Here is a 14082-nt window from a genome sequence, read left to right on the forward strand (position 1 = left end):
TGTTTGTGTAAACTATTCCTTTAATTGTAAATTTCCATTTACACACACACAAACACACACGGCTTAGTTTAGCAGCCATCATTGTGCAGCCACAGCCATTATAGCTGGCAGATTATGCGCCTGAATGCAAAGAGGAAAGTACCAGAGACTACATTGCTTGTGCCATTTAATTGAGTTCATGTAGCAAAAATACTTAGAATTTCTAGTGGTTCATATTGTACAAAATGGATAACAGATTAGAACAGCATTTATAATGTGAGCTGATTTCACAGAGAGAACTGTGCAACTAACGGCTGTTTTCAACAGACGGTTGACCCGCAAAGTATAACCTAAACTTACTGCATTTCCTTCTCTAAATATTTTGGTAATACCATTCTGGTGCTTCTCTTTATTGTTATGCTATATGTGATAAACAACTAATATCAAATAATTACCAGGATAGATATGGTTGTATGCCATGTTTCCACAAAAAAAATAAGAGATAAGAGACTTGCTGCAGTTTAAAATGGTTTAGTAAATACATTTTTACTCACATTTTCATGCATTAATATCCAGTAAACCTTAGTGGTTTTGTGTCTATAATAATCCTTTCCGTTTTAGGTTAGGTTAAACTAAAGAAAGCTCTTGTGTGGTTGTTATAATCACAAAGAGAGAAATGCACTGAATTTAACTGAGGAACCGTAAAAAAGAGATCCAGAGAGTGCAGGGTTTTTTCCCAAAGGATATGTGTTTTAGTCAACTCTCTGCAAGGAACAATATGTCTTGCTCAGAGGAAACTCTACCAAACCGAAATGACATGCTCTGTTCTTGAGATATCTGATCATTATGCTTGAAATATGAGTAAATGTCCTGTGTCTGTGTGTTTGGGACTCTGTCTCTTAGTCATCTTCAGTCTGAGAAATAAACAAACTTCAGATGCCGAACTTAGCCAAGAGTTAAGTATACAGTTTGACAGACACCAAACTCAATGTACATTCCATCTCAGTGCCATTTAAAACATGAAGATTGTTTAGAAACTTCTTCATGCACAACTGCGTCTTTGAGTTGTAGGTCTCCTTTATTATCGGAATCAGTTGTCAGGTCATTTCCATAGGCCTACGTTATATTTAATGCTGTACATTAAGTCCAGTCTTAATTTGTGTTCTCAAAGTAATCATACTTGAAAACTGATCAGAAAGTGATTAGTCTGGCTGCTACAGTGTGGCCCAGTTAGCAGTGTTAACAGAAACAGAAACTCCCCAGCAGACATCACAACATTCACAACACAATACTTAATAACCTACTCGACTGAATTTCCCAAACTTTCCTTTTGCTTATGCATATAATGGGAAACTCCTCTGTGTGATAAACCATGCTGTGTGATAAAAGGAGAAACCCTTGTCATTTCCTGAGTGTGCAAAACCCACTTCCTGCAAGCTATGACAACTTTGTATCAACTGTTATATACTGTGCACAACACTGCTCCACTATAGTTTACCGTTTCACATATATTTTAAAAATGTATTCATATGCTTATATTTATAGTAACATATTGCATATCCATCTCACTTCAAAAAAAAAATATTTTTATGTTTATAGTATTGTCAGTGTTTGATTTATCAACACATGGACAGTATTACAAGTAATAGACATTGAGTAGTAAACACATTACAGTACTTTCTTTTGGTTTGTTAAAAATACTGTCGTTGTGTTATTAATCCTGCATTAATCCAAATTTTTCATTGATGTTATTCCAAATAATCTAATCTAAATGTATGGGTGATTCTGCAGAATTTAACCTCTGTGGGCATTTGGTTAAAATTGCTCAACATCTCGGACATCTTGCAACAACAAAATGTAAAGACTGTGGTGGCATGAAAAGATTTTCATAGAAACTGATGGTGACCATGCCGTGAGGCAATGGCTTTCAGGATGTTACAGCATTTGCTGCACTTGTTGCTCAAGTCTTTGCCTGACACACTAGTGTCACAATAACGATTTATAATAGAGTACAGATTTAAAAAAAAAAAAAAAAAAAATCACTGAATTGCACTTTTTTTTAAAGATGATAAAAAAAATTTAAATTAATTTTAGTAAAATATCTTATCTTACATTTGTCAATCACTTTTAGCTAGGCTCTAGCTTTCAGTTTTCCAGTGCCTTTGTATTAGTTCATGGACTGATAACACAAAAGTTCTAAAAACATTTTAATTGTGAATCAAATTACGTTTCTCTCATTATAGCTTTTTTCTCATATTTTTTGTTTAGTTTTAATCTGACATATTTTTCTAATTCCTGTTGTGTATTTTTAAAACGACGGTTGGATTCTTTTGAGTATTAGTAGGCTAATACTCCGTGTTTTTTTTAGGATTGAGTGTTGAGAGACCTTGCCAAACCGTTCTGCTGTATGCTGCTTTCAGGAAACAATGACGCACACAGGGGCAGGGTCTTCTACTATTGAACTGGGAAAAGTTCTTGTCTGACGTTCATTTGAAGACATTTTCTTTCGCATCTTCTGCTTGACAGGGACAATAGAATGGGATTTTACCATAGAATAACTTTGGCACTGGCAATAATATGCCTTTTTGGGGACAGCGGACTGGGTAAGGTTTTTTTTTAAACGCATTTTAAGATCAGATGTTAAAAAAGATGATAAAGTCGAAGGTTTAAGGACTGTTACGGAAAGTGTTTCTAGGTTTTAGAAACTGCGTGTCTTCATGCAAAGTTCAAAAGAAATCATTATAAATTATATTTTATTGAAATCAAATCAAATAAATTGAAGTAACTTTCAACACCAGTAGTTATGTCAAATCAATAATCTTTCAGTTATACTGAAAAAAATTAAATAGTAGCCTAGCCTCAACCAGCTCTTTTAAGATTAAACTTGACTTGATGACGCTTTTAATTTGTCAATTAAAAATAAATAGCCTAAATAAAAATAATTGACGTAGGCCTATACAAATTCACTATACCGAGCGTTTCCCTTAGGCTAGCCTACTGACATTCATTTGTAGCTTTAATGTTTTTTTTTTTTTTTTTTAATAAGTGTGGAATTCATAATTAATTTGCTTGTTCTATATTCCGTTAACGTTACCCGTTAACGATTCCGGTTCATTAACGGGTCTGTCAACTAATAATTTAGGCCTACATATACATTTAGCAGACGCTTATATAAATATATATATTTTTTTTATTTATATATTTTTTTTTTTTTTTTTTTTTTTTTTTTTTTTGACAAATAGCTATGTGTGTTCCCAGAGAATACTTTTATTGCTTCTTAGGAAGAAATATTTAGATTATTGTATCTTATTACACATAGGTTACTGTGCTCGACAGGCTGCTGTCGATTAAATAATTTTATTTCAACAGTAGAGATGGGCCTCCGGGCTATTAGAGATGTGTGGTTTTGAATCACTCAAACGAACCTGGTCATTAGAATCATTCGTTCGGATTTCGGACTACACAGCAACGTGAAGCTTGGTTTTTGATTCACTAAAAAGAACCGACTCTTTAGAGTTGTTAGTTTGGGAATCGGACTACACTGATCACACAGCGCTGTAAGTTAAGTAGCGCTGTTGTTACGCCTCTGGATAACTGTAGCAGGAAATTGTTTCATAAAGAGAAAAAATGTCACATAGCACGATATTCTTCGGCGGAATTCATATGATACATAATAAAAATAGACAAACAAGCAGACAATGAATACAGTATATAATGCATAAGGTATAGATAATAGGCCTACATAAAAACGCATTGAATCGATTTATAAATACAACTTGCTTACAAATGACAACATAGGCTACATAATAAAAACACAGAAGATATTTAAGTAATCTTTTATGTTCATTATTAAAAAATAATTTGAGGATGGTGTTAATGTCTGACAAGCCCTCATCTGTCATTCCTTATTATCCCTGAACACAGGAGCCCCAGTCACAGGAAGATATATGTTCGTGAAATGCAACCCGGATCTTAAGAATGCAAACTGTGTCACACAGGTGGGCCCCTTGGTGCCCCTATCAGGGAAAAGCTCTCGACTTCCACCTTCTGCTGCAAAACACATGTAAGTTGGCTGTTTATTCATATATAAATATTAATTTATATGCATCTATGTCTAAGATTAGTCACAGCTAACAGGATGCATGCATGCTACTATCAAAAATGAACTTTCATTTTGAGTAGATTTTGATAACACAACAAAAAAATCATAAAGCCACTGTCCCTGCATGTCATATATTGGGTTACATCTTAATCATCCAGCAATAGCCTTAATAATTTCAAAATCTGCCAGAGGAAGCTGGAGTTTTTACATACTCGTATAGAGCTTTTAAAGAAATCCCTCAGGGATGTGTTAAAATAACAACCAGGAAAGTAAACAAAGGGCTCTGTAAAATAGAAAGAGTTGTAAGAGATTTTTTTTTTTTGCCTACAGGAAGTACTGACTGCTTCCTCATTAAGTATCATAGAAAATCGAGGTTAGATAAGAAGTAAAAAAAAAAAGAAACTTTTAAAAAATATATGCTGAAGTTGTTGAAGGTCAGGCGCATTTCCCTAATCACTCACGTAGTGACGTACTGATTGTGAAGCTTCACCACATGATTCAAATCTCTTTTATCGTTTTCCTGGCAGTGCAGATTATTTCTACTGAAAGTAGTTCTTGGAAAAAGAATGTTTTACAGATGTTTTCTGCAAGGTTTTATTATGTCAAATATATATGTTTAGTTCTCATTCCTACAAATGCTGTGTATTAGATAAGGCGCTTTCACAACGTGATTATGGTTTTATTGATTTTATTGGTACTATTGTTATTATTTTTATTTTTTTTAACACAAAATAAGTTATTTTAAAAAAAAAAATGCTGACCAGATACTGGTTGGTAAACTGTTGGCAACAACAATGTTGGTAAACAGTTTCTAGTCTCCTTTGATTGCCATAGTATTTTTTTGTCTTTTTTTCCCATTGTGAACAACTTGAGTGTGAATAAAGGACAGAAATTTATTTTTTGAGTGAAATGTCCCAACGTCCCTGTTATTCACTCACTGTTACATTTCCCAATATCTTCCCTATACTAAAGTACAGGTACTCTGCAACATTGTACAGTACTTGTCACAAGGAATATGCTATTTTTATTTAGACATTCCATTTAGTTTTTTGAGTCTAGATTGGGGAAGTCAGTGAGATGGTTAAGAAATGGGCTCTTTATGTTCTCAAAATTACAGGAAGGGGTGAGAGGATGTTGGAGCGCTCTAGAGTGACTTTGTGCTTTTGTTTCCAACAGATTCCCAGTTAGCACAGAGGAAGCCACTCCTGAGACAGAGGAGCAGTCAGGAGAGGGTTCAGGTAACTCAGACACCTTCTCTCCGTTTAGCAGCATGGATCAGCGGATGATGAGAGACGCTCCAGAGCAAGAAGGCAACAAGAACGAAGAGGAGGGATCAGCTGTCGAATCCAGTGGAGACATTTATTTATCCCAATATGTTTCAACTCAGAAAACAGATTGGCTTTCTGAACAGGATTTGAAAGAGGAAAACATTATTGCATAAAGGGCTACATTACATCTCATGTGCTTTTTCTTTTTTATACAATATAAGCCATATGGGATGGTGCTGTTTTGGTCACAGATTATTAATAATTAATATATATTCTTAAAATGTGGCATGCTCTGCAAAGGTTTATTATATTCCAGTTTCCATTGTAAGGATCTATTTTTATCTGCTGTTCATCTTTGAAACTTTATATTATTATTATTTTATTTACTCTTAATGTCCACAGTGTGACCCATGATCTGTATTAAAACAATATTTTTAATTTTGGGGTGGCAATTTAAATAAAATGTATGGATTGCAAAAAGGTACATTTTTGTATTTGTAATATATTTTGAACTTTCCACAAAAAAAAACTTTCATACTATAAAGCATTTGTCTATTATTTTAAGCACTTTACCCCATAAAAAGGAGGAATGAACTGTATTGAACAAATGCTCTAAATATGAGATGAGCTCAGCTGTTCAGGCTTCCTGTTTTACCAGAAGTGAGATCACGTTTGATCACACTTTGGCTATATCTTGTGCATTTCCGGATTCACATCTCATGACCTGTTTCTCAGCATATAGAGTGCAGACATACAGTTTAGAATCATTCTGTATTTAGAGCTACATTATACAGTTATTTTCAAGAGGTGCAAATGTGCGGATTCAAAAGAATGGCATGTGGTTAAGATGATACAGTGCCTTCAGAAAACATTTACTGTACACCCACATATCATTTCTGTTACACCTTCAAAGTTACACCAACACAGTCAAATATTTTTCTTGCTTTAGATTCAACACTTGTAAATTTTTAGGAGCAAAATGAGATTTTCATCTGGATTCAAAGCTGGACTTTAATGGGGCCATTTCTGAAAACTATTCTTCACATTGCTAGCAAACCCCACCAAGTGGCAGCCACTCTTTCAAGAGCTGAAGAGATCAGTATCTCCGGTTTCTTGCAGCTCCATTAGTGTAGTGGCTGGTCTTCTGTTCACCTCTGACCATCGCTTCATTTGAATAGCTGGCCTGATGTCAGAAGAAGTTTGTGTTGTGCAATGTTTCATCTGCTGTGTAACACGTTCCACTCCTTCAAGGGAAGTTCAAGAAAAAAAGTTAATTAAATAACACATAGAAAAATAAATTAAATCATGCTTTTAAATATTACTTTGCAACACAGTCTGAAAACATGTAGGATTCTCAGAGCAGGTTTAAAGGTTTTTTTATTTTTATTCTAATTTTTTTTTTTTTACATTTTGTTAACAATAGTAAGGTGTGTAATCACAATATATGGGGTATATTTACCACAATGCAATATGCCATTCAGCTGTCTACTAAAGGCTTTTCAGTACAATGTAAACAGTAAATTTATAAGGAACATAAAACAATTAATGAAACGGCACAAATACGTCATAAATTTATTCTGACCACCAGAATTTTTTATTTTTTATAATTCAGTTATTGAAATAATCACAACAGACACAAAGAGCCTGAATAATGCCTGAAAGTATAAAAAATAAAAAAGTGTATCTTTCCTTTGTTTGTTACGTGCATGGAAAAAAATATTAATTCTATTTTTTTATTATTACAACAACATGAATATATAAAAACTAAATGTATATAAAGGAGTGTGTGAAATGTATTAATAATAATACTAATAATAATGTCTAGATGCATGCTATTGGGCTTTTATTGCTTTCTTTATCCAACAGCTACAAATGATTATACTAATCATGGGATAAAAAATTAAACTAATAACTAAGAAAGTATGAACAAAAACCTTACCAACATATCAATGTTAAAAAAGAAACTTTTATTTTGAAGTTCAGCGGCATGGTTAATGTTTCCGCGCTCACTCGCGGTGTCTCCGTCGGTCACAGTCCGTTCAGGAACAGGGATCCAGCGCAAGCTGTACTGAGGAGGACTGCGATCAAGCTAAAGCCACGGAGCTGAAATGGTGAGTGTTAACTCAGACTGAAATTCATGGATACATTTTTTGCTCTAACTACACCACTTGCCTTACTCCCTCTAAAAACAAAAGCTCACGATCCTGTCGAACATGTTTACAGTGTTTCCAGTCTAAAGTAGGCCATGGAAGTCGTGAAGGATTGGGTGTGGAGGCTGCTTATTATCAGTCAGCGATAAAACACCGAGGAAACAGTAAACAGACTCTAGTGACTGTAATAATGGGCTCCAATGGAGCATATGTACATTTTGAGCTTGTTTAAAAAAACGTACATCCACGCAAATCCGCCAGGACCTTTACAAACAGCTGAAGGTTGAATCCAAACTAGTTAATGTTGTTTTTCACTTAAATGAAGTTGTTTTTAAGTTACCATTTTGCACACACTGTTCAATGTTTCTACAGCGCTTCCTCTCTATGGGTCTTGAGCAATGCATGCACATGATGGATGTTTTCGCACTGCGTCAACGTTTCCTTTAGCTATTCCATAGATGTGATTTATATTTGTATTGAGATATATTGAACTGTTAAGATAATACTAACATATGTTAATGTGTTAAATTACTGTGTAAAACAGATTGACTTGGAATGAAGCTTTAGGTTTGCTGATATTTTCACCTATTTGTGAAGTAGGACTACCAGTTAGTCAGCCCCAATAGTTATGTCACATTGTTAAAAATTTTTCTATATTTTTATAGTACTGCTGCACTTTACACAAATGATGTACAAATGCCTGGTCTCATACAAAATGTTGCAACCTGTTACCGAAAATTGTGATATGCCAAAAGACCGGTCTAAAACAGATTTGGGATTGTAAAAATTTGAGCTTGAAGTGCGTCAAAGACAAAAAAACGGATTTTCAAGCATCAAAATAAAAATGCTTAATACAGATATTTTTTAAATTATGCTTATTTAGCTTCTTTTTTTTTCTTTTTTTTTGCATAAAACATAATGAGTATAATACATTTTTTATATTTTACTGAAGACACCAACTAAAATGCTATTCAGTGTAACAATAGTTCAAATGCCAAAACGTTTTGTCATGTCTCTTTAGAACAAGAAACATTTGGTGACATTAAAAGAAATGATTAAAATAAATTTAAAGCAATCCCCCAAAAACTCCTTCAAACCAAGTTTTAATCATTTAAAATATAGTCAAATTTATTATGCTCACTTTTTCTTTTTATACATTTTAAGTATCAGGGTAAGAATTAATATGTTGCTTCACACTGAATCACGATGGAACATTATTTCACAGATATTTTGACATTTTATTTTCATAAAAGTTATTAGAAACATTAAAGTAGACACTCTACTTGCATTTAATATGCTTCATAGATATGTAAAATCACTTTTGTACATTAAATTTGATGCATACCCCAAAATGGGATGTCTCATCTTTGACTCGAACACAAAGTATGTGAAATGAAACATGTTAGTTGACGTGAGATGAAAATTCACCATATCTGTTTTCTAAATGCATTATAGATTTTTTTGTAAATTATTCATACATGCATATAATTTTTTTTCAAACTTATTTATCTAGTCATTTAATCTGACTAAACTCCACCCCTTTATTACAATGATACTTAAGCTCGCATTCAGATCCAAGTATAGGTCTGCAGGATAGTAATGGGAGTTACCAGATCAGGGTGTTTTTATTTTTTATCATCTGTTTAACTTAATTATACGCCACAATATGGAGGTAAAGATCGGTTGCTACTTCCGTTTTCATCATGACTTTAATAATATAAAAGACATTCAGAATAGAATGTAAATGTAATTTAAATAATTTCGCCACTCAGCAGGGACTAAAGACATGAATATGAATTTAATCCTTAACTTCGTTAACAAGGTGAATTGAAAAAAATCTAAAGATATTGTGTAATTCTTTCAGAGTTTCCTTGGAGGTCTGTTTGGTCCTGTGTGTGAAATCGATGTCGTTCTGAACGATGCTGAAAGCAGAAAAACAGCCGAGCTGAAGACTGAAGATGGGAAATTGGAGAAGCATTATCTGTTTTATGATGGAGAATCCGTTTCAGGAAAGGTGAGCGAGTAGACATCTCCTGTGTGAGTCATTTCCTACAGTCTCATTTCAAAGACAATTGACATGCATTGTGTTATGTCACCCCAAGGTAAATATCAATGTGAAACAAACAGGCAAAAGACTTGAACATCAGGGAATTCGCATTGAGTTTGTAGGACAAATCGGTGAGTTAACGCAACACATTCAGTTATTCTCTTTCTCAAGGCATTCATGCAGCAATCCAGCTTGAGTTTTGCTGTTCAACTGTGCTGAGAGCCTATGAGAGCATGTGGCTGTCACATGGCCGTTTTTTTTTTTTTTTTGGTGATTGTGCCCTAGTTGAACACATGAAGAAGGTCAAAAAAGTAAAAAAATATCCAACACTGTAATTTTTTTTTCAAGTTGTAAATAAAACACACATTATTGGATATTTTTACGACTTAGAAATTCCACATTTAATTCAGTTTATTACTTGCAATTATTTTGTAATAGTTTGTGAAATTGTAAGAAATCATCAGTGATTCTTATTGTCTCAGCAATCTCAAAATTGCTGCCTACAATGTCTTTTTTTTATGTCCAGACTTCATAAGAACGTGTGTGTGTTTGTGTGTGTGTGTGTGTGTGTGTGTGTGTGTGTGTGTGTGTGTGTTTTCCCATCACGCAGAGCTCTTCAGTGATAAAAGCAATACTCATGAGTTTGTAAACCTTGTGAAGGAGCTCGCTCTGCCCGGCGAGCTGACACAGAACCGCAGCTATGACTTTGAGTTCATGCAGGTGGAAAAGCCATATGAGTCTTATGTTGGAGCGAATGTGCGATTGAGGTTAGTGAAGGTTTTTTTTTTTTCTTTCATCATGGCTAAGTTGGGCCAAACACTAATGAGAAAGATAACATTATTTGCCTTTTGACTGCTGCTTTAGGACACAGTTAATCTTTCAAATTTGGCTTTAATTTAAACACTTGATCTTTTTCTAAAAGTCAGAAAAGATCATGTGCTTCTTCATACCTCTGCAGGTATTTCCTTAAAGTTACAATTGTGAGGAGGCTGTCTGATTTGGTAAAGGAGTATGACCTCATTGTGCATCAGCTGGCCTCCTACCCAGACGTCAACAACTCTATCAAGATGGAGGTGGGCATTGAAGACTGCCTACATATAGAGTTTGAATATAATAAGTCCAAGTAAGTGCACTTAAAACTTTACTATTTATTTAATCCTGGTTACATAAAGTGAGTTGCTGAGTAATTCTAAGTATGTGTGGATTCATTGGCTTAAACTTATTAGTCTAAATGATTTTGAGCTAACAAAAGTCTTTTTGCCTATCAGGTATCACCTCAAAGATGTAATTGTGGGTAAAATCTACTTCTTACTTGTACGGATTAAAATCCAACACATGGAGCTTCAGTTGATTAAGAAAGAAATGACAGGAATTGGTATGATGTCCTTTTGTGTTAAGTTTTATACACACACATGCATATGTTTTGAAAAAAGATATTTATTATTATTATTTTTTTTTTTTACAATAACCAAAGTTATTATTAAAGAAATATTATTATATTATTATATTTATATTATTCCTGTTTCTTTTACATGCTATTTATTTCAAATAATAACATTTCTTTATAAACGCTAGCATTCAAAAGTTTGGGGTTGGTAAGAGTTTTTTTTTTGTGTGTGTGTGTTTTTCAACATTTTAAGCATTTTTCCTCACCAAGGCTGCATTAAATACAGTAAAACAATACTATGAAAACAGTAATATTGTGAAGTATTATTACATTTTACATTAAAAAAAATCCATTTTAATATATTTTAAAGCATAATTTATTGATCCTTCAGAAATCATTCTAATATGCTGATTTAGTGCTCAATAAACATTATTAATTTATCAGTGTTGAAAACCGTTGTGTTGCTTAATATTTTTTGTGGAAACCATGATTTATTTTTTTCAGGATTCTTTGATGAATTGAGTTCATCAAAAGAGCAACATTTAAAAGAAGAAGAAGAAAAAAAAAAAAAAAAATATATATATATATATATATATATATATATATATATATGAATAATTCAAACAATTATTTGAAATATAAATCATAAATAGCATAATAGAACATTTAATATTAAAATTGAATTTAAAAAATGCCCCCAAACTTTGGAACAATCGAATATTTGTTTTTATAAACTTTCTTTTTTCATAAAAACCTAATCACTTTAAATTCATTAGTTTCTCATTTGATGCTGAATAATGTAAGATTGATGAAGTGCATCATGTGACATGCTTCTTTAGGGCCAAGCACAACTACTGAAACCGAGACTGTGGCCAAATATGAGATTATGGATGGAGCACCAGTGAAAGGTGAGCAGCTGCTTCACACCATTTTCTGTATCATTTTGAAATGATATGAGTGTAGAGGAGTCTTTTAAAAAGTTGAATAGCTACTACAGAAGAAACAGAGTACTAATGCCAGGTAGAACATAAATAATTGGCCTCATTCGTGAATCAGAACAGATTTCTGTGTAAACCATCCATTAAACCTTTCATGCATGAATCATCACATTCAGTTTAATCAGGGCTATTATAGTAAAATAAACTAAAGCAATAAAAAAAGGGTTTTACTTGAAGGGGGGGGGCTTTTTAATTCAGCTAGTTGCTAAAGAAACATTGCGTTTTCATTTAGTTTAATTTGATGTAATAAAATAACTACTACTAGCTAATCAAACAAAAAACAAAACAAAAAAAGACAAAACACTTTAGCTAAAATATCAAAATGAAAAGTAATTCAAAATATCCAAAAAATTTAAACTTTAATAGTATCTTAAAGATAATAAACCCTGGTTCAGTACTTCATATAACATATATATTATATATTGCCAGTTTCATTATTCCTAGACTGACTTTTTTTTTTTTTTTTTTTCTAAAAAAAACATTTCTAGGTGAATCCATTCCTATTCGCCTTTTCCTGGCTGGTTATGACCTTACAGCCACTATGAGGGACGTGAACAAGAAGTTCTCTGTCAGGTACTTTTTGAACTTGGTGCTAGTAGATGAAGAAGATAGGAGATACTTCAAACAGCAGGTACAGTGGTCATCAAATTTACAGTATAAAAATCATTTTGATCTATAAGAATTATATAAAAACTGTACTTCCAGTGTCTCTTTGTGCAGCAAGTCAAGTAGAATGTTTTGTGTTTTTTGTAGGAAATAGTTTTGTGGAGGAAGGCACCCGAGAAACTGCGGAAACGGAACTTCCATCAGCGCTACGAATCACCTGAGCCTCGGCCGAGTCTCTCTGCTGAACAGCCGGAAATGTGAGCGGGGTTTGGAAAGCAAGCAGCCAGGGACACACATACCTCTCAGTGAGCAGTCGCAGGAGAGGAGAACATCTTCCACCGAACATACATGCAGATCGCTGTTCTCATGGTCACCCCTCACAGCTTATGGTGATGAACTGTGCCTGATTTGGCTCTGTCTTCCCTGCCGTCCACAGCAAGCAATCTGTTAGTATATCAAGGACACTTTTTAGAAAGCACTGGAAACAATGTAAGTAATATAGCACATCCTGAAGGTTGCACGCCTCCCTAGATGAAGAAATGTTTTTAAAAGTGCACTCACTGGTATCCTCTATGTTCCACATAATAGAGCAGAAACACATAGAACTAAACACATTTTAACAAGCTTCCTCATGCATGCTAGCTGGTGAATCTGAGTGCATAGTAACAGTTAATAAAGGCAATGGGGTCAGTTTAAAAAGGTCAAGGAATGTAATGGCACCCAGGCTACACTGTATTTGCAATCCACTTAATGTTGTAAAACATTTCTATTTAACTTATTTAACCATCTTCTCTGTTGTTTGTTTCTTAAATACCCTTTATGTCAAAGGAAGTCTGTCCTTGAAATAAAAAGTTTGTCTATATATAAAATATTTAAAGAGGTTTGGGCTAGAAGCTTTATGAAACTAGGGCGGTTTGTATAATTATATTGGGCACTTGTATTTAACTCGTCAGCTCAGTTTTGAATAACATACTGGCTTTAGTAGAAAAGGTGATTTTCTGAAATAAATCATTGGTATTGATTGCTAAATATCATCTCCGATGCAATTACATTTCATAGTGTCTAAATTGTTAGACGCCCCAGAGAAATAATGGAATTTTGTTGTATCCTTTGCATGTCATCCTGCTAGGTTTCCTAACAAAGGGGAATGTTAACAATTTTTCTTTCTTGCAAATATGCTGTTGCGTATTTTGAGGTTTGTGGATTAATGTTTATTTGGACCTTTTCATCTTGAAACTGTTTTTGATTTCACTCTAAAACAAATGTATTCTCTTTTTTTTCTCCGTTCTTCTATTGCTTTGATTTTAAAAGCTCACACTACATTACTAATGGAAATGTCTGTGTATGAAGCCATTGAGTGCCCCAATGGAAAAGACCTAAGTGTTTGGAGAACTGATTGAATAGTTGTGCTACGGCAACAGAGTCATTTGTACATCTTGAAGATTTTTACATATCCAGCCATAGTTTGTTTATCTGCCAATGTCAAATAAAAAAGCAAGTTTATACTCACAGCTACACTGTCTTTTTTTATAATATCGGTGTTAT

General features: G+C 33.6%; 2 protein-coding genes across 2 annotated transcripts; both read left to right on the plus strand.

Moving 5' to 3' along the window:
• Window positions 1-2383: 2383 nt before the first annotated feature.
• LOC132110736 (serglycin-like) lies at window positions 2384-5541 on the plus strand. The gene is made up of 3 exons (XM_059517594.1): window positions 2384-2582; window positions 3904-4042; window positions 5258-5541. Exons 1-3 carry the CDS (start codon window positions 2516-2518, stop codon window positions 5520-5522), a joined length of 471 nt encoding a protein of 156 aa, XP_059373577.1. The 5' UTR covers window positions 2384-2515; the 3' UTR covers window positions 5523-5541.
• A 1774-nt stretch (window positions 5542-7315) lies between these two features.
• Window positions 7316-14045, plus strand: LOC132110737 (vacuolar protein sorting-associated protein 26A). Its single transcript, XM_059517595.1, has 9 exons — window positions 7316-7460; window positions 9364-9513; window positions 9602-9677; window positions 10157-10313; window positions 10505-10669; window positions 10815-10921; window positions 11773-11841; window positions 12420-12562; window positions 12685-14045. The coding sequence occupies exons 1-9, from the start codon at window positions 7458-7460 to the stop codon at window positions 12796-12798; spliced, it is 984 nt and encodes a 327-aa protein (XP_059373578.1). The 5' UTR covers window positions 7316-7457; the 3' UTR covers window positions 12799-14045.
• The last annotated feature ends 37 nt before the right edge of the window (window positions 14046-14082 follow it).

Source organism: Carassius carassius, chromosome 30, assembly GCF_963082965.1.
Source record: "Carassius carassius chromosome 30, fCarCar2.1, whole genome shotgun sequence".
Taxonomy (NCBI): domain Eukaryota; kingdom Metazoa; phylum Chordata; class Actinopteri; order Cypriniformes; family Cyprinidae; genus Carassius; species Carassius carassius.